Source organism: Hemiscyllium ocellatum, chromosome 31, assembly GCF_020745735.1.
Source record: "Hemiscyllium ocellatum isolate sHemOce1 chromosome 31, sHemOce1.pat.X.cur, whole genome shotgun sequence".
Classification (NCBI taxonomy): Eukaryota; Metazoa; Chordata; class Chondrichthyes; order Orectolobiformes; family Hemiscylliidae; genus Hemiscyllium; species Hemiscyllium ocellatum.
The window spans coordinates 10,244,498-10,264,394 of record NC_083431.1 but is presented as its reverse complement, the minus strand read 5'-3'; the positions used below and the strand labels follow the sequence as shown (position 1 = coordinate 10,264,394).

Genomic DNA, 19,897 nt, shown 5'->3' with positions numbered 1-19,897 from the left:
TAGCCCTTGTCCATCAAGAGCATAAATTTTTACAGGCTCATGTGTTCGTAATTTTTCCTCTCTGGATAGCAGATTCATTAAACAGAATCATCATGGTTATATAAAGGCCCTTACTTGTGTGGCAGACAAATCTGTGCCCAAGCAATCCAAAAAGCGGGGCCACATCTTATTAAAAAAATCTCAGTTTTATGGTGCACCATACTAGTGAGAAAATCCAAAGGGATGTGCTCCATGACTAGCTTACGCCAGCCCTGGGGGATTTTCAGACACCACTCTAACAGAATCTTCTTTCTTGCAAAAGAAGTTTTTTTGTGCGCATCTAATGAAGTACATTAACCAGGCCAAAAGGAAGAACTACCAGGTCCAGGTCCAAGTCCACCTCTGTCCCAGAGACCCTCTCTATTTCATCTACCACAGCACTCCAGTATGTCTGGAGTCTGTGACAGGAACAAAGACAATGAGCAAGATATTTTCCTCATTTTACATTTGGGACATGGTGGGGACACTCCCACTTTAAATTTTGAGACATGATCTGGACTGAAAATGTGTTGCTGGAAAAGCGCAGCAGGTCAGGCAGCATCCAAGGAACAGGAGATTCGACGTTTCGGGCATGAGCCCTTCTTCAGGAATGATCTGGAGCCAAGTGGACCCTGTGGAGAATCTTCAATTGCAAGGTATGGGTCCTATCGCAAATTGAGATCCTTCTTGTGTTTTCCCAGATAACCTCCCATGTTTCAGAGGGGAGTTCAATGTCCAGTTCCCTCTCCCATACTTTACAAAGCTGCTCGATCTTGTCCAAGGGGCCTTCTCCCAGCTGGTGATAAAGAGTGCTAACTGAAAGCATGTTCTCAGCACTAAGCATCCTTGTGTCCATATCAGATCTATAGGAATCAGCTATAACTGTAGTTTTTTTTAAATAAAATCATTAATTTGTTAAAAAACAGAAGTAGTCCATACTGGGCAACTCGTATTTCCGTGCCAACTGATCAAAAGACATCAATATGTCCCCCTCAAACACATCACCCATGCAAGACACACTCCTAGGTATCCACAGCTTAAACCCAGAGTCCATCGTCCCCAGTTGAAAACCTGGTATACCAACTATGGATGTAAAAAATGATGTTTTGGCAATACTGCCTACACTCTGCCACATTGCCTTCCATGCTTTAACAGTATTGATAACCAACAGGCTATGGCAATATTCCTTAACTGTCCTCATTTTGTCCAAGAACATTAGGCCAGTAAGGATGCACCTTGCCTGAGAAGCTTCGATATCTGACCATAGTGAGGGAGAGTCTCCCCCGGCCCAATCACTGATAGTTTTCAAAATCCAGGAAGTCCACTCCTCCCAGTCACTGGGGTAATTGTAAATTAGTTATTTTAATAAAGCATCGTTTGCAATGTCAGATTAAAGAACTAGAACCAGCCATTCAGTCTCCTGAATGCCTGCTTAGTAAAGATCAAAGGGAGCATTCACATAGCATACAGCAGGTCCGACCTAACCAAGGGATCGGAAGCACTTCCCATCTTAGAAGGTCTTGTTTGATTCTGTCGAATAAATTGGCAAAGTTGGTTTAAATAGCCAATCAAACACAGGAGTAATGAGTAAACAAAAACTCTATGACCATTTAAAAGGAAATTGAGATTTGTCCTCAGGACCAGGCACTTTTGGCAGAACACCTATGGGCACGGCCTCCGATTTCATAAAATTGATCTTGTAAGCTGAAAGTGAATGCATTGTTTCAGATGAGGCACCAAAACTGTTGGGTTTGACAAAAAGACAAGAATACCATCTGCATACAATGCAATCTTATGTGACTTTGCCCCTACCTCTGGAGCAGACATATTGGGATCCCTATGTTTGAGTCTCTGCCAGCAGCTCAATCACCACTGTGAAACGCAACAGAGATAGGGGACAGCCCTGTCAATTGCCCCTAAGGATATTAAAATTGCTCGACGGCACACCATTGGTGAGAACTACGGTAAAAGGGTCACTATAAAAGAACCTTTATCCATCTGATAAAGATCTCACTCAAGCCAAACTACTTTGAAGTATAAAAAAGGTAAGGCCGGTTGGCCTGATCAAATGCCTGCTCTGCGTCTCGGAGATCACTAATCCCTGTACCAATCGCTGTTGATACACTTGGATCACATTAGGTAACCCCTGACATAATTAAACGATCTGCGACCCTTTATAAAACCCACCTGATCCTCCTTAGTAATGGAAGGCAGCATAGATTCTAGTCTTAGTGCAAGAGTTTAAGATAAGATTTTGAAATCGACATTAAAAGGAAGATGGGCCTATCTTGGATTCCCCCACAGTAAATTTTTTTTGAACAAAAAAAACTTGGAAGTCAGAGATTTTCTTAATTGTATGATGCAAATGATCTACAATACACAAATGTTAACAATTATATACCAAGCGTTATGCCATTTTGTTTCTGTCTGCATCTGGGATTGAATTAACTTTCAAGTGATAAAACGGGGTATTGATAAATAGTTGGGGAACTATAGTCCTGTTGTAGGCAATAAGTAAAAGATGAAATGCAATGAGAGAAGTACATGATGATTCTAATGGAAAGGTAACAAAAGAGTCCATACTATACAAAGAACTTGCATTTTCATGCAAATTTCTCAGAATTATTCCAATGTTCTCCAGAATTTTTTTTCTGCAATTAATGTTGAGGTCAGTATGACACCTTCTTGCATAGAGTCACCAACAGTCCGACCAACAGAGATTAACCAAGCTGATTTGTGTTGTCTTGAGAGTAATGATGGACTGTTGTGGTTCTGTTCGCCGAGCTGGAAGTTTTTGCTGCAAACGTTTCGTTCCCTGGCTAGGGAACATCATCAGTGCTATTGGAGCCTCCTGTGAAGCGCTGCTTTGATGTTTCTTCTGGTATTTATAGTGGTTTGTTCTTGCCGCTTCCGGGTGTCAGTTTCAGCTGTAGTAGTTTGTATGTGGGGTCCAGGTCAATGTGTCTGTTGATGGATGTTCTTGCCGCTTCCGGGTGTCAGTTTCAGCTGTAGTGGTTTGTATATGGGGTCCAGGTCCATGTGTCTGTTAATGGAGTTTGTGGATGAATGCCATGCCTCTAGGAATTCCCTGGCTGTTCTCTGTCTGGCTTGTCCTATGATGGTAGTGTTTTCCCAGTCAAATTCATGTTCCTGGTTGTCTGAGTGTATGGCTACTAGGGATAGCTGGTCGTGTCGTTTTGTGGCTAGCTGATGTTCATGGATGCGGATTGTTAGCTGTCTTCCTGTTTGTCCTATATAGTGTTTTGTGCAGTCCTTGCATGGTATTTTGTAAACTACGTTAGTTTGGCTCGTGCTGGCTATTGGGTCCTTTGTTCTAGTGAGTTGTTGTCTGAGTGTGGAAGTTGGCTTGTGCGCGGTTATGAGTCCTAAGGGTCGCAGTAGTCTGGCTGTCAGTTCTGAGACTCTCCTGACGTAATGATGGACTCTTGTGGAGCAATGGTCATGTCCTCTCCCACTCCAGCAATGTGTGTAACAGCCCTGAGTGGGTGGATTGAAATAGCGACAGTAATTGTGCACTGGCCAGAAAACCAAGAGAACTTCCTGTTTTCCTCAAAAGGAGTACCTAACTCCCACCTGGAAACTCCTCATTAAGCAGATGGAGCTCGAATGTTTCACTCGGCTTGACACTTCCACAACACACAAAGGCATCAAACTAGTCTACATTCTCGAGGTTACTGAAGTGAATGACCCCGTGAATAATTGGCTCAGGCTGAGAAGATAAATCTGTTGATGGTATTCAATGGAATGCTAAGAGGTTATGCAGACTGAAATCAACGGTCTTCTCTTTAAAAAAGATCTCTTTAAAAAAAGTATTTCAGGCAAACTCAGTCGTCAGAACGAAAGCCCATCCTGGATGGGGGAGAAAGCGGAAACAGCCTACTGAGTTGATGATCAGCCATGACCGTAGCAAATGGCAGAGCGAGCTTGAATCGTTGACTCCTGCTTTTATTTTCTATGTTTTTATGTTTTTAAATTTAATAACCTCCTGAAGTAACATTATAGGATCTGTTTTGAAAATCTATGTGCCAAAACAGATGACTATTCAATTTATTTCCTCCAATGTCAAGTCTGTTTGCACTCAGAACTGAATGATTTGCCTGTAAATGTCAATGCAAAACTGATGATACTTACTAAAAAGACAGAAAACCATACTTCTATCTTCTATTTCAGAAAACACTTTTGCTTAACGTCAGTTAAGGTATGCAAATATATAATTAGATTCAATTAGATTCCCTACAGTGTGGAAACAAACCCCTCAGCCCAACAAGTCCACATCGACCCTCCAAAGAGTAACCCACCCCGACCCACTTCCCTCTGACTTAATGCACCTAACATTACGGGCAATTTAGCATGGCCAATTCACCTGACCAGCACATTGTGTGAGGAAACTGGAGCACCCAGAGGAAACCCACACAGACACGGGGAGAATATCTGTGGAGTTTGCACAGTCATCTGAGGTGGGAATTGAACCCAGGACCCTGGTGTTGAGAGGCAGCAGTGCTAACCACTAAGCCACCGTGCCTCCCCTGTTGAAAAAAAACAGAGCAAGAAAAATAAAAACAAATTTCATAAACCAAGAGCATAAAAATACTAATGTAAAAAAAATTCTGACCATTCCTGAAATGGGAATGTGTTGAATGAAACAAACTCACTTCTATTATTGAAAAAAAAACAAAATAAGTGTCCAATAAACATGTATACAAATGGAGGTCTGTTAGCTCAATTGGCTGGACAGCTAGTTTGCAATGCAGAGTAATACAAACAGCACAGGTTCAATTTCCACACCAGCTGAGGTGACCATAAAGAACCCATCTTCTCAACCTCACTCCTTTCTTGAGGCATGGTGACCCTCAGGTTAAATTCACCATCAGTCATCGCTCCCTTATGGGAGTGCTGCCTTTTGGTCTTCTGGGATTATGGGGACTTTACCTTTCTACATTCAGCTCCACTGCTGCACTGCAAAGTAGTGCAATAAATTCATATGAACATATAAAACAGGAACCAAAGTACACATACCCATGGGGATACAATCCAAGACCTACCGCAGAAGCCCGAAACCCACTCAATTAAATGGGAAGCTTGCCTTCCGGGCAGCTCCCTGGTCCCAGAAGGTTCGCTATAATATGTTAGAGCCACAGTAAGCCACCAGTAAATGGAATCGCGGAAACTGATTCCGTGGATACGGTGGTCGACCTGTACTTCATTCAGCCCCTCATGCCTGCCCCACAAACTGATCAGTTTGTGTTTTGAATCCCACATTATCTGCTGCCCCAGATAACTTTGCCTAACAAGAATCTACTTGCATCTTAAAATGATTGAATGACGCCCATCTCCACTGCTTTCTGCACCACAATTCCAAGGATGCACAACCCTCCAAGAAAACATCTTTCCTCATCTGTCCTAAGAAGGCAACCCTTAATTTCAAAGTAGTGTCTCTTAGGTCTGGATTGATCCCCAACAGGAAACGTCCTTCCTATGTCCACCTTGTCAAGACTATTTGCGATCCTATACACTTCAATCAAGTCACCTCTCACTGTTCTAACCTCCAGTGGAAACAAACCCAGTCTGTTCAATCTATCCTCTTTTACCCTGCATTATTTTAGTAAACATCCTCTGAACCTCCAACGAAGGTGACCAAAACTGCGCACAGTATTTGAAATGTAATTTCAGAAGTGCTTTATACACAGCTGAAGCCCAACAGCCTTACTTTTAATGCCTCACATAATAAAAGATGAGCCCTCTTGATTAATTGCTGTACCTGCAGACTAATATTGTGTGACTGGTGCACTTGAACATTCAGGTCCCTCTCTGCACTTGAAATTCCACAGTGAATCTGTAACATCAAAATATTTATGAATTGTTTCCATGCTGCACAGCTGTACGACTGACTGAAAAATTGGGGGAAACAGTTTATTTCTGAACTCCACTTTAATTACATTTATACCTGAACAGCATCACTGCTTTAATTCAGGAGCAGAGTTCTACACTCTAGTTGAACTAAATTCCTGAAAAAGTAATGAAAATAAATAAAAAGGCCTCCACAGTCTCTCTTTTCCCAAAAATATTGTCTGCAAATTGAGAAATAGGTCCTGTAGCTTTCTGCTCTGTTTGATCAAGGTAACTGGGAGTAGGTTGAGATAACAAATCAAGGAACCCAGGCGCAGCAGCTTCCAACAATTGCCTTCAACTGATGTCAGCATCCACTTTCACCCAGTATCCCTCAGGGAAGATCTGCACAAATCCATGACCACACAAATTCTGCTAACATGTATTAAAAATCATGTCACACCCAGTGCACACACATTACACTTCAAATAAAATCAAAACATGTCTTAATAAGTAAAGAACTTATATTCATTTTTTTTTTGCTTTTTGAAAAGCTGGCCTCTCCAATGCTTGAGAGCTTTATTTCAACAATCTACACAACTGTTTCCCCCAATGACTGGTCTCTGACATATACAATGTCCAAGTTTCAGCCCTAAAGGGATAAGCCAGACTAGACAGCTCCATTTCAGCAGCTAAACAGTAAAAGACCAGGATAGTTGCAGCCAGATCCAGACTATTCATGATCAATGTCACAGAGGTCATCTAGAATTCAATTTTAAAAACTGAATCCCCTCAGTTCGATTACTGCTTTGAAATAATTCCAGTTTGCGTTATCTACTGCTTCATATACAGAGAAAGTTTCTTCATTTGACATCCTCCTCTTGGGACAAAAGGAAAACAAAGTTTCCATTAATTTAATCATTTGCTCACATGAACTGCAGGAGACCAAGACTCAAAAGCTAAGCTAAAGCACAGTTTAGTGGATAAACTACAAAACAATTTCAGCAAATTTTGTTTTGCTGCCACATTGCAAATCTGTTAGGACAGAGCCTGAGAACCAAACAACTACTGGGGAAAATATTCAAATTCCTACCTTCTGAAAAACCGTAATTACAGTTTTGCTTTGGCATCCAGCATGCACTTTGATTTTTGCAAAAACATTGCTCAAATTATTTTAGCAGGTGGACTGAAAAGGGGATTGAAAGAAAAACAAAAATACTTCTGTCATTATTCTATCCTTACAAATGCTGTTTCCACCTAATAAAGAGTAGGACAGAGGTTTAGATAATTATGTTTTACTTAATTCCCTTCAAGTCCTAACTGCTTCTGCCTGCTGTCAAGGCAGGACTCCTCCGCAGCCAATTTTATAGCTTGTGCTGCTGCTGAACAGCAGGTACTGTTTGGTCCATTTGTAAACATTTCTGTCTGTTGTCAGCTAAAGCACTCTGCTGTGAAATACCTCATCTACTAACCCGTAGGAAGCTGCAGTTCTTAGCATTAATGAGTTGGCAGCTTCACACAAGTCCAAAATTTATGTATTTATATGACAACTACTATTCACTACTGGATTGAGGAAGTTGATAAAACAACACTAATACAGGACTGACATGTATTGTTCAGGTTCACCCTACAGTTCTGTACAATTGACCTGTGTTCAAAGAAATGGTTTTCCTCAAACTAAAAGTCACAATTTACCATCTCCTGCAATGTGGATAACAGCCAGACTTGCACTTCACAACACTCACAGAGGCGCCCCGGAAGCTCAGGTAGTCTGTGTGAAGACATTGCTTCTTCTGATTTTTAAGGTTACCTGCACTTATAGATCAGTATTCACATTCAGCAACATCTGTGGTAACTAATCACGAGGCAGTTTTGTTTCACAGTTTGGGACCGTTTAAGCCAAACAGTGTCAAACAAGCTGTCCACCTTGAGTAAAACAAAGAATACAAGAGATCTAAAAAAAAACATAAATTGGAGGAACTTAGCAGGGCTGACAGCAAATGTGGAGTAAAGCAGAGCTCACATTTCAGAACAGTCTGAGGAAGGGTCACTGGACCTGAAACATTAACTCTGTTTTCTCTTCACAAATGCTGCCAGACCTGCTAAGTTGCTCTAGCAATTTTTGTTTGTCTCCACCTGGACCTTCAATCCCCCTCTATACATATTAACAGAGGCCATTAAAACCATGTCTCCCCACATAAATTTATTTTTTTAAGCACTCACATTATTAATTCAAGGTGCAATTAATGCTACTTTAATACATAGTTTCACAATTTACAAAATATGAAGTTCTGCTCTCCATCCTAAAAATACAGGAGTTGAAAATGTGGTGCTGGAAAAGCGCAGCAGGTCAAGCAGCATCCAAGGAGCAGGAGAATCGACATTTCGGGCATAAGCCCTTCTTCAGGAAATGAGGAAAGTGTGTCCAGCAGGCTAAGATAAAAGTAGGGAGGAGGGACTTGGGGGAGGGGCGTTGGAGATGCGATAGGTGGACTTGAGGGAGGGGCGTTGGTTCCCCCAAGTTCTATCGCATCTCCAACGCCCCTCCCCCAAGTCCCTCCTCCCTACCTTTTATCTTAGCCTGCTGGACACACTTTCCTCATTTCCTGAAGAAGGGCTTATGCCCGAAATGTCGATTCTCCTGTTCCTCGGATGCTGCCTGACCTGCTGCGCTTTTTCAGCAACACATTTTCAGCTCTGATCTCCAGCATCTGCAGTCCTCACTTTCTCCATCCTAAAAATACACCAAAGCAAATAATACAAACAATCTTAGCGGATTTTGAGAAGATTTGTAGCTCAGGTTGAGGTTCTGGATGTAAGTTTGCTTGCTGAACTGAAAGGTTCGTTTTCAGACATTTCATCACCATACTAGGTAACATCAGGGAGCCTCCGGTGAAGCCGGAGTTACCTAGTATGATGACGAAATGTCTGAAAACGAATCTTCCAGCTCAGCGAGCAAATTTACAATCATCAAACAATCTGACTAAAATTACCTCAAAAGCACACTTAATTAGTTAATGATCCACAGTACTGATGCAACTGCTCCCTAGAAGAATGTAGCTTCCAACTTTCTAATTACATCCATCTTCCTAAATAAAATACATCTGAAGATGTTGCAAAAATATCAGCCTAACTTATGAGGATTTTTGCTGCATGGGATTGCTCACATGGGCATGGTTGCAATCTAGAGAGACCTGGCCCAAGATCAAATTAATCTCAGGTTTCCTTTTAGAAATTAAATAATATGCCATACATGACGAGGATGTGAAGGTGCCGGTGATGGACTAGGGTGGACAAAGTTAAAATTCACACAACACCAGGTTAGAGTTCAACAGATTTATATGGAAGTTCAAGCTTTCGGATCATTGCTCCTTTGTCAGGTAACTAGTGGGGCAGATCAAAGGACACAATTTATAGTAAAGGATGCTGCCACAGGTAGGCACAAACTGCCTACAACTTTGCTCATAATGCCAAGTTTTTGAAAAATAGAAATCTCATACTGATGTAGAAGTAAATGTCTTTACTTGAGGTTCTAGTCAAAGCACAATTACCACAAGCTAATCAAAAACAAATTCGTTCAGGAAGTGTGAAAAGATAACGTGGTGAGCTTGATGAATAGGATCAACAATTTTACCTTCTTAACTAATGGAATTTAGGATTACAAACAATGGAGCACAGAGGAGGAAAGGGAATTCAAGCAAGTGATTTCAATACCAATTCAAACACAAAGAAAGATGAGAAAAGAAGGAATGATGGGATTATGAGATTAAAATTTTATTACAATCTTCCAAATAATTCACTACTTTAAACTTTAATTATTGAATTTCTGTGCTCAAGAAGTTGATTGACAGTCATGTAGCAATTACCGCATCTTTAATGGGCAGCACGGTCTGTGTGGGTTTCCCCCGGGTGCTCTAGTTTCCTCCCAGAGTCCAAAAATGTGCAGGTTAGGTGAACTGGCCAAGCTAAATTGCCTGTAGTGTTAGGTGCAGGGATGAATGTAGGGGTATGGGTCTGGGTGGGTGCGCTTCGGAGGGTTGGTGTGGACTTGTTGGGCCGAAGGGTCTGTTTCCAGACTGTAAGTAATCTAAACAAATAGTTACATTTAATTAGTAGACAATTTCATGTGAGGAGTTTAATGTGTAGTTAATGTGCAGATGCAGCAACTTCATGAAGTTCAAGGGGGAACAAGGGAATGATACTGCTTCCATGGATAATACCGGAGAGTGAAATCCATACAGTAATTTAAAGCATGAGTGATTCATAGTCTCTCTCCTCAGATTTGTAACAACTTGGTAACTAATAATGGGACATATGCTCTAAAGGCGTTTTTTTTAAAATCCTCAGCAAATAATATGGAGTCTATCCTAAAGTAGAAGTTTAGTTTACTGTTTTCAGCTTCTCAGTGCCCAATCCTTTAGGAGGAATAATTTAAATAAAAAGTTGAATTTTCTTGTGTCATATCAATAACAGCAGCAACGTACCAAAGTGTGCAGAAGAATGAGCAATGTTCTTTAAATGAGTTAAATGTTGATATGGCTAGTCATCAAAGTTATAGACAAAATATAATAGGTGGAAAATTGAATATAAACCTTTTGCAAGAATGGTATTACCACGACTTCATGCCCTGGCAGTAAAACGATGACAATGCTACACGTGGTTAACAATGATTTTAGCAAAAAAAATCCTGAAAAGAAAAACTGGATAGAAAATACTTCTCTTCAATCAATAACCTCTTTATTATTTTAAACTTCCAGCAGTAAAATCAAATTAACCTATGTCCCCAAGATTCAGATGCAGAAAATCGTAAGACACTTTTACATTAACTTGCAATTTTAGCCAGTTGAGTCAAAATGACATCTATAATAAATTTTCTTTCAAAGATTAATTACTACTGTAAGTGATAAAAACAAACCATAATTAACTATCTTACCTGAACATCATAAAGTGCAACGATGTTCTCATGCTGAAGCTCCTAAAAGGAAAAGCACAGAATTTGTAACTGAAATGTATTAAAAATACACAGTGAAAACCATTGAACTTGAGAACATTTACTCTTCAATCCCCATTAATTTCAGCTCTAAACATGAGTGCAGTATGGAAAACACAGGAATTTGACCTCTTCAAATGTAGTTGCCCAAATTGCTGTCTTTAGTTCAGCAAGATTATCAAACTGAATTGATTGAAGGGGAGCAGTATTCAGCTGTTACCTCGACACCTACTTCTGCAGTGTTACATGTGTACAAAGCATCGATCTTCAACCTCAAATTTCCATTAAGACATTGGGTATCAATACTACAACAAAGCAACATGCATTCAATTACACTGGCAAAGATTAACAACAAACAGACATTTGTGCAAATTAAGTATCCACGTTTACAGTGCAATTAATGTTCTATTTATTACATGTTTGCCACGGGGAAGCAACAAAATAATCAGATTGAAGCACTATCCTACGATCTGATTTTAAATTAAGTTTCTCATAAAAGAAACACAAGAAGGGAAATGAAAGATAATCAAAATGCAAAGACAAGACTTACTGCAGCAGGTGCAAAAGTAATTGGTTTTAAATCAAATGCAATTCCCAAATAGCAGTACTGTCCAAAGAATGAAACTGCCAACATGACAATATAAATAAATAAATCACTAACTGTCACAGGCATACTGAGAATGCACATCACATTACCTGCCAATTTGAACCCAGTTTCAGAACCTAGGAGTCAAACTAAACTTCTTGAGTCAGGATCTAAAATGTAACAGCACTGCACAATACTGATGAGCAACAACAGTGACATGAGAAAAGCTCAACAGATCAGGCAGCATCCGATGAAGGATCCTGCCCGAAATGTCGACTTTCCTGCTCCTCACGCTGCCCGACCTGCTGAGCTTTGTCCAGCGGAACACTATCTACTCTGACTCTCCAACATCTGCAGTCTTCACTATCTTATAACAACAGCTTACTTGAATATCTACTTTTAGTGGAGAAAAGCAAAATCCAAGCACTAAAGGCGATTTCTCAACCTTTATCTTATCTAGTGACAAATCAAAGGGACATAGTACCTTTAATATCTTGATTTCTTTCCCGAGCAGAATTTGAGATTTTGACAGATTTTTCTTGTTTATGCATTTCACAGCTACTTCCCAGTCGGATTTCTAAGGAAAGATAAACAAGGTAATTTACAAATGCAGATGAGAAATTAAAAGTTGCAGAATGACTAAGAAAATATGCAACTGTAGCATTCTAAATGCAAATACATTTGCAGTATTGATCTATTTGTTTTCTGAGGTATATTGTTTTTACCTATACAGTTTAGACCCAACCAGATAGCATTAACGAATGATACATGATAGGATCTCTCAAAATGCATATAAAAATATACCGACAGCCACATCCTGAGCTATTGGCAGTACATAAACACCGAATACGTGAACAGAAGAAAGGATAGGAGTTTTTAAGCACTGCAGAACAAAAGCCAAACTAAGAATACATTAAGATTTTATCTATTACAGAAACTCATTGAATGAAAATTGACAGGTTGCAGCTTGCGTGGAAATTCTACACAATGTAACATTTTTACACAGCAGATGCTATTTTGCTGCTATAAAAAAATGCGTTAGCGTCGACAATTTCTCCTTCCTTCCATTTTCACATTATCTATATTTAGACTTAGTCTTCAGTTTTCTGTACACTATTCCTTAACCCAACTTTCATCAAGTGTTATACAGCAGCAGTCATTTTTCTAGCATTCTCCGCTTCCTTCCATAATGAACTGCTTAATCTCTGCTCACTGCCTTCCAACTTTATATTTCACAAAGAAATTAATAAACAGACTTGCATTGTTATTTGTGTGTATACAACTATTAGCTTGAAAGGTGTCCAACTACCAGCATTGGTTTATACCTAACATGCAGGTCTGATCATTTGCCCGTTAAAACTGCTGTAATAAATACATAAAATATATTTCATTTCCTTGACATATTCAATTCAAATCCATGGAGCAATAAAAATATCAGACTCTATTTACTTACATAAACTAAGCTGGAACCCACTGGATGACATGGATGTGAAGATGAGGTCTCTTTCTTTCAAAAGGACAACACAAAATTTGCTACAATATTACAGTTGGAGATTTCAAATGAAATTAATTTGGTGACCGAACAACCCAATCTCACTGGGTAGGTATCACTTGGTCTTTATTTAACAAGCTGTTTCTAGTGGACAGGTTTTAATTATGAATTCCTGAGAACAGGCCAACACAAGGAGAACACGAAGGTGTTATCCACATGGCTCAAGGTTGCGACAGGCCCGGAGCCGGGAAACCTGGCAATGTTGGTGAGGCAACACTTGCAGGTGTGGCTGTGTGGTGTACGTTTATTGGCTGGTGGTCTAGCTCAATCTCTAAAAATGGTCAGGGTGAACAGACTGGAGTTGACTGGACCAGGACATGCAACTCGAAAGGCCACCCATGGTCTGATCTAACAAAGGTTTAATACAGTAATGGCCTGACCTCACTCAAGTGATCACACTTATTGAATCTTGTTGTGAATTGCGAACAAAAATCATGCTGCAAGACAGCGTACTGATCTGTACTGCTGCCAGCAGTCCAATCTGAGGGAAGTGGTTTGAAGCCAGAAACAGCTACGTAGTTCCAATAAACAAATGGAACTGGCAGTGTCTCATACACCAAGTCTCAGTCCACATTCAAAAAACACTGCACAAAAATTCAATTAAATTTAGTTGATTTTTGGGATTAATAACTGCAAACTGGGAGACATGGATTCTGTATATTTTGTTTCCTCCAACTAACCTCAAATTATCAAAATAATAGCTCTCGCTCCAGTCCAGCACAAAGTTGGCTCTCACTGAGATTTTAAGCCTGCTTGGGTGCCATGACACTATTTTGAAGAGGGACAGGGGAGTTATGCCAGTCTCCTGGCCAATATTATATGTTCAAACAACATCACAATGAAAACAGATGGAGTCACAACCAGATTACTGATGGTGGGAGCTTCTGAAATGCAAATCAGTTGCTGTGATTCCTACAACAACCTCTACACTTCAAAAAGTACTTCATTGTCTGTCAAAGCTTTGAGACAGTAAAAAATGAGGTCTGCAGATGCTGGAGATCACAGCTGAAAATGTGTTGCTGGTCAAAGCACAGCAGGCCAGGCAGCATCTCAGGAATAGAGAATTCGACGTTTCAAGCATAAGCCCTTCATCAGGAATGAATGAGAGAGAGTAGCCAAGCAGGCTAAGATAAAAGGTAGGGAGGAGGGACTTAGGGGAGGGGCGATGGAGGTGGGATAGGTGGAAGGAGGTCAAGGTGAGGGTGATAGGCCGGACCGTGGCTGAAGAGTTTCTGTGCAGAGGAGATGACCTGGGGGGTGCAGTGAGAGAGAGACTCACTGAAATCCTTGTAGAGGGAGGAAGAGAGCTTCTTCAAGGAAGGCATCCTTGTAAGAGGATTCGCAGTAGGTTAAAATCTTCGAGTAAAAAATGAGGTCTGCAGATGCTGGAGATCACAGCTGAAAATGTGTTGCTGGTCAAAGCACAGCAGGCCAGGCAGCATCTCAGGAATAGAGAATTCGACGTTTCAAGCATAAGCCCTTCATCAGGAATGAATGAGAGAGAGTAGCCAAGCAGGCTAAGATAAAAGGTAGGCAGGAGGGACTTGGGGGAGGGGCGATGGAGGTGGGATAGGTGGAAGGAGGCAAAGCTTTGAGACATCCAGCTATCTTGAAAAGCATTATATAAACGTAAGGCTTTCTTTTTACAGCAAAAAAACCTCTAAACATTGGCAATCCATGTTTCAGAGGAAAGCAGAGCCCAACAAGCAGTTTAAAAATCAGATAGCAAGAACAAAACAAAGCTGTTTATCATGCAAGATTGGTACAAACCTCTTTTCACCCTGTTAATAAAATATTTTAAATGTTGCCTCAAAATTGCTTACTACATCAATGTAATATTTCCATTCTCACATCTGTTGAGCTGGATGTGTGACAGCCACAAAAATATTTAATCACTCCCTGAAATAACTGACTCAGCCTCCCAAAATATAAATCTTGCAACACAAGAGCCATTTTCAACACTATGAGCCTGGAGGTCAATATGCTGCACAAATCCAAATCCCTTGCTTGAATTCAATAGAAGACTGCGGAATGGAAGTTGGAATTTAGCTGGTATATTCTTTCTTTCCTGAAAGCTGAGTTTGAAACTCAGATAATGTACTTTCCTGTGGCAGCTTGCACTGATGAACATGAAAATTACAATGCTTATCAGTAATCATTTAAAAAATATCGTTACTGACTAAAGATGAAGATGGAGAAAGTGAGGATTGCAGATGCTGGAGATCAGAGCTGAAAATGTGTTGCTGGAAAAGCGCAGCAGGTCAGGCAGCATCTAAGGAGCAGGAGAAGAAGGGTTCATGCCTGAAACATTGATTCTCCTGCTCCTTGGATGCTGCCTGATGTGCTGCGCTTTTCCAGCAACACATTTTCAGCTCAGTAAAGATGAAGATGGTAAATGTCATTTTAATAAAGTAGATGATGCTTTGAAGATTGCAATCTAAAGGTAATTATACTGCATTTATCCAGGATGAGGCCAAATTACTTTGAGATTTTATAAACCATGACCTAATAATCTGTAGGAGGAACAAAAATCCAAGTTTTTCCACTAGCCATCTTTCAAATTTAAAATATCACAGACATGTAACCTCATTAGTTAGGTTCAAACCAAAAACTGAACAGTTAAGTACACAATACCACAAAATCTCCAGGGAATTTGAACAAAAATTAAAAACATTGGGAACACATGGCAAGCCAGACAGCATCTGTGGAGAAAATAAGGTGAATGCATCTGGTTGGATCCTTCCAGTAAATAGAACTGATGTCTAGTCTATACCCAAAATGTTTAATTCATCTATTTACTCAAGATCCTGCCAAACCGTACATGTGTTTCCTACTTCAGAACACTTCAAAAGCACTTCACTGCTTGTAAGGCACTTTTGGGTATCACGAGGTTTTGAAAGATCTTAAATATAAATTGTGACATTCTTTCCATCAGCTGCAGTTTTTTTTTAAAAACAATATTTCTCTACATTTCAACGCTGTAGGACAAACTCAACTGCACCGACAGAAATAGTAAACCTATTTATAGATCACATCCTGCTTAATCCAAGAATGTATACCAAAGCACCTCACAAACAGTGGATTACTTCTGAAGGGGAGTGATTGTGCCTAGGATTGTGCAGCTTGTCTCAAAGACCAAAAATGGGATGGAAATCAGTTAATCTGCTTTTGATGAAACTACTTATGGGAGGGCTGTTGGTCAGGACACTTGGAAAACAAGTTTCTTCCAAAAATACCTTATGATGTTTTTTTTTTGAACACCTTAATCCTCAAATTTACTCATTCAGAGGCAGAAGTGTAACTAACCAGATCAAAATGAAATTGTTCTCATCTGGAATTTCTTCCTTAATGACTGATTTTTAAACTCACATTTATGCAGCATAGAAGGATCACAACACCCAAAACATTAATTCTGCTTTCTCTCCATAGATACTGGCAGACCTGCTGAGTTTTGCCAGCAATGTCGGTTTCTGTTTCAGAGTTCCAGTTCAAATCTATAGTTCTTTATTTATGCAACACGCTTTTTTTCCAGCAATTTTGGTAAAGAAATAAGACATGTAATTCAAAGCATTAAATGTTCTAAAGTGCAGATGGAAAGGATTAGCAGATTTCAATTGCAAATGTAAATAGATCCCACTGATATTTCTATCTTTAGTCAGTAATATTCAGACTAGAAAGGTAGATAGGTCAGATGCTCTAGCTGCATGGAATTAGCTGATCACAGCCATCATGGTAGCTCAAGTACTTTAACTTTTGCCTCATGTCAACCATCAACCTCCCTGTAAGGGCATATGATCGAATTTAGTGGTTTTCAAAATCAGGTGGCTTAGGGACACTCACTGCCCCTATCATGACTACCTGGAACAAATGCCAAACCAGGAATTATAGAGGACACTGGCAAATAGTTGACACTTACAGGAAAAGTCAGCAAGAGAAATGTTAAAGTAGACTTTGCAGAATGACAATGTGTCAGAATTAGAATTTTAAAAGGCCATTAAAAAAGCTTATGTTTGGACATCAAAAAACATTAAGATAACAGAAAACCATGGAAATACCAACTACAAATTCAAACAGGTCATAAAACTAAAAGCTGAAAATGTGTTGCTGGAAAAGCGCAGCAGGTCAGGCAGCATCCAAGGAACAGGAAATTCGACGTTCCGGGCATAAGCCCTTCATCAGGAATGAGGAAAGTGTGTCCAGCAGGCTAAGGTAAAAGGTAGGGAGGAGGGACTTGGGGGAGGGGCGATGGAGATGTGATAGGTGGAAGGAGGTCAAGGTGAGGGTGATAGGCCGGAGTGGGGTGGGGGCGGAGAGGTCAGGAAGAAGATTGCAGGTTAGGAAGGCAGTGCTGAGTTTGAGGGAATCGACTGAGACAAGGTGGGGGGAGGGGAAATGAGGAAACTGGAGAAATCTGAGTTCATCCCTTGTGGTTGGAGGGTTCCCAGGCGGAAGATGAGGCACTCTTCCTCCAACCATCGTGTTGTTATGTTCTGGCGATGGAGGAGTCCAAGGACCTGCATGTCCTTGGTGGGCACCCTCACCCTCACCTTGACTTCCTTCCACCTATCACATCTCCATCGCCCCTCCCCCATGTCCCTCCTCCCTACTTTTTATCTTAGCCTGCTGGACACGCTTTCCTCATTCCTGATGAAGGGCTTATGCCCGAAACGTCGAATTTCCTGTTCCTTGGATGCTGCCTGATCTGCTGCGCTTTTCCAGCAACACATTTTCAGCTCTGATCTCCAGCATCTGCAGACCTCACTTTCTCCATAAAACTAAAAGTCAAACTTTTTGTTTGCAAGTTTAAGAATGAGTGAAAGCATAATTGAATAAATCAGATAAAACAGCTTAACTGAAACAAGTCATTGCAAGAAAGGCCTCCTTTTTTAACTCCAACAAACAAAAAACACAAACTTATACACAAACACACACACTCGCAGAGTCCAGCCTGCTTTCTTAAATCTTTTGTCCGGAAGCAAATATTCCATCTCGCTCTTCCTTTCTGGGAGGTATTCCTAACAATGGTGCTATAATTTCCCTTCAGTCCCCAATCCACCATTCACCCAACAGCAAATATTGGATTGCGTACTTCCTTCTCAACAGTCTGTCATAGGGTTTAGAGTGTGGAACTTCCAAGCCGGAGGATTCATATTTGAATCCTGCCTACATTTAAGTTTTCTTAACCAAGTAGATTCTAGTGTAAGGGCTCCAGGACCTTGGACCAACTTTGCAAAGTTGACATGGAGCAGCACTACATTAAGTATATATAGCAGTATAGGCAGAGCTAGAACACACAAATCTGAAAGACACAATGGACCAGACTACAACATGGAGTAGACCACACAAAGACAGACTAGCCCTCATCAATGTAAATGTAAGTCACAGCCCAATATGTCTACAATTACATGGAAAGCAGTATTTATGTTAAAAAGTGATACTTTGCAGTCTAAACCTGAAAACAGTTCTTCATTTTGTTTTCTCCTTGGTCATAAAATCTATGTAGTAAGAGGCCATTTAGCCCATCAACTGCACACTAACTGTCTGAAGAGCATCCCACCCTATCCCCAATACCACAGATTTACCATGGCTAACCCACCTAGCCTACACATTCCTGGACAGAGTGGGCAATTTACCATAGCCAGTCCACTTAACCTGCACATCTTTGGACTGTGGGAGGAAACCCGAGCCAGTCTATGTCAAACCCAAACTAAGTGTGGCATCAAATCATATGATAAATTAGTCTCCTCTTGTCATTGAGTCATAGATCTATACAGCATGGAAACAGATCCTTCTGTTCAACTCAGCTTTGAACAAAGCTGAGTATTAAGTTCTGTAGCCAAGCGACAGGATCATTTCCACTCCACAGAGGCACAGATCAACTGGAGGCTACCACTAATATCGACAATATTGGAAAATGCTATACAGATGGCATTAAAACGTCGGGCCATAAAACTGAAACACTGGAGAAATTTAAAACTACACCATTAGGCCAGTTATAGAACAAGCAGAATTACCGTCAGTTACAGCTATTAAATATAATCTATCCAAACACACAAAATTAGCTCAATCAACACAAACTGCTAAATAAAGTGGACAAAAAGCTCCTTTAAAAAAAATCTCAAAATGGAACAAATGGATTTTCCAACCCTTATACAATCATAGCAATTTAGAAAAAATAGAAATATTGTAGATAATATATCTATAACTTGAGAATTACTTTATCCACTGAAAAATACAATCAACACTCCAAATGCTTCATTCAATTATACAGAATAATGTGACTTAAGAAGGTTCTGAGGTTTGACAATAGTACTTAACTTATCGTTCAAATAACGAGTGTCTGTGTTCAAATAAAAACAATATTCAAATTGTCTCCATTTAATTGTCTCATCTTTCACACTTATTTGGTCTTCCCTTTTGCCCATTTATATGTTATGCTATGTGCAAACCTCTCACTGTTAGACACTGGGGAATGTACCCAACACATTCAGCTGAGTCACCTTTGATTTTTTCCTTCAGATGGGAAAGTGTTGTCTCCAGATATACGACACCTAATTAACTCACTACAGAGCTGATTAAAAGGCAGAGTGCCTTAATAATGCAGCACAGTACATACATAGAGATCAATCTTTTGCTAAATATGAGGGACAAGAAAAAGACTACAGTCAAACACCAAATGGACTTTATTTTTCTACCTGACAGATAATATGATATTTTTAACATTATAAATTGTACAATAGAACAGTACTTGAATTATATCTCAAATGGCAATTCCATCTTTCAATGTGTTATGCTTATCAAAAACCTCATCTCTAACGATTAGTCTGTTAACTGATATAAAAGCACAATTCGACCAGTTTACTGCAAATTAACCTAGCATAATATATTAAGTTTCAACAATGCT

General features: G+C 40.0%; 1 protein-coding gene across 2 annotated transcripts in view; it reads right to left on the bottom strand.

Annotated features, from left to right (window-relative positions):
- The window catches only part of ulk2 (unc-51 like autophagy activating kinase 2), a 114,296-nt gene that overhangs the window by 86,804 nt on the left and 7,595 nt on the right, over window positions 1-19,897 (bottom strand). For both annotated transcript variants that reach the window (XM_060848390.1, XM_060848391.1), the window contains exons 2-3: window positions 11,926-12,018; window positions 10,799-10,840 (exon numbers count right to left, since the gene is read on the bottom strand). In XM_060848390.1, coding sequence (XP_060704373.1) covers window positions 10,799-10,840; window positions 11,926-12,018 — 135 coding nt within the window. The remainder of the gene's footprint in view (window positions 1-10,798; window positions 10,841-11,925; window positions 12,019-19,897) is intronic.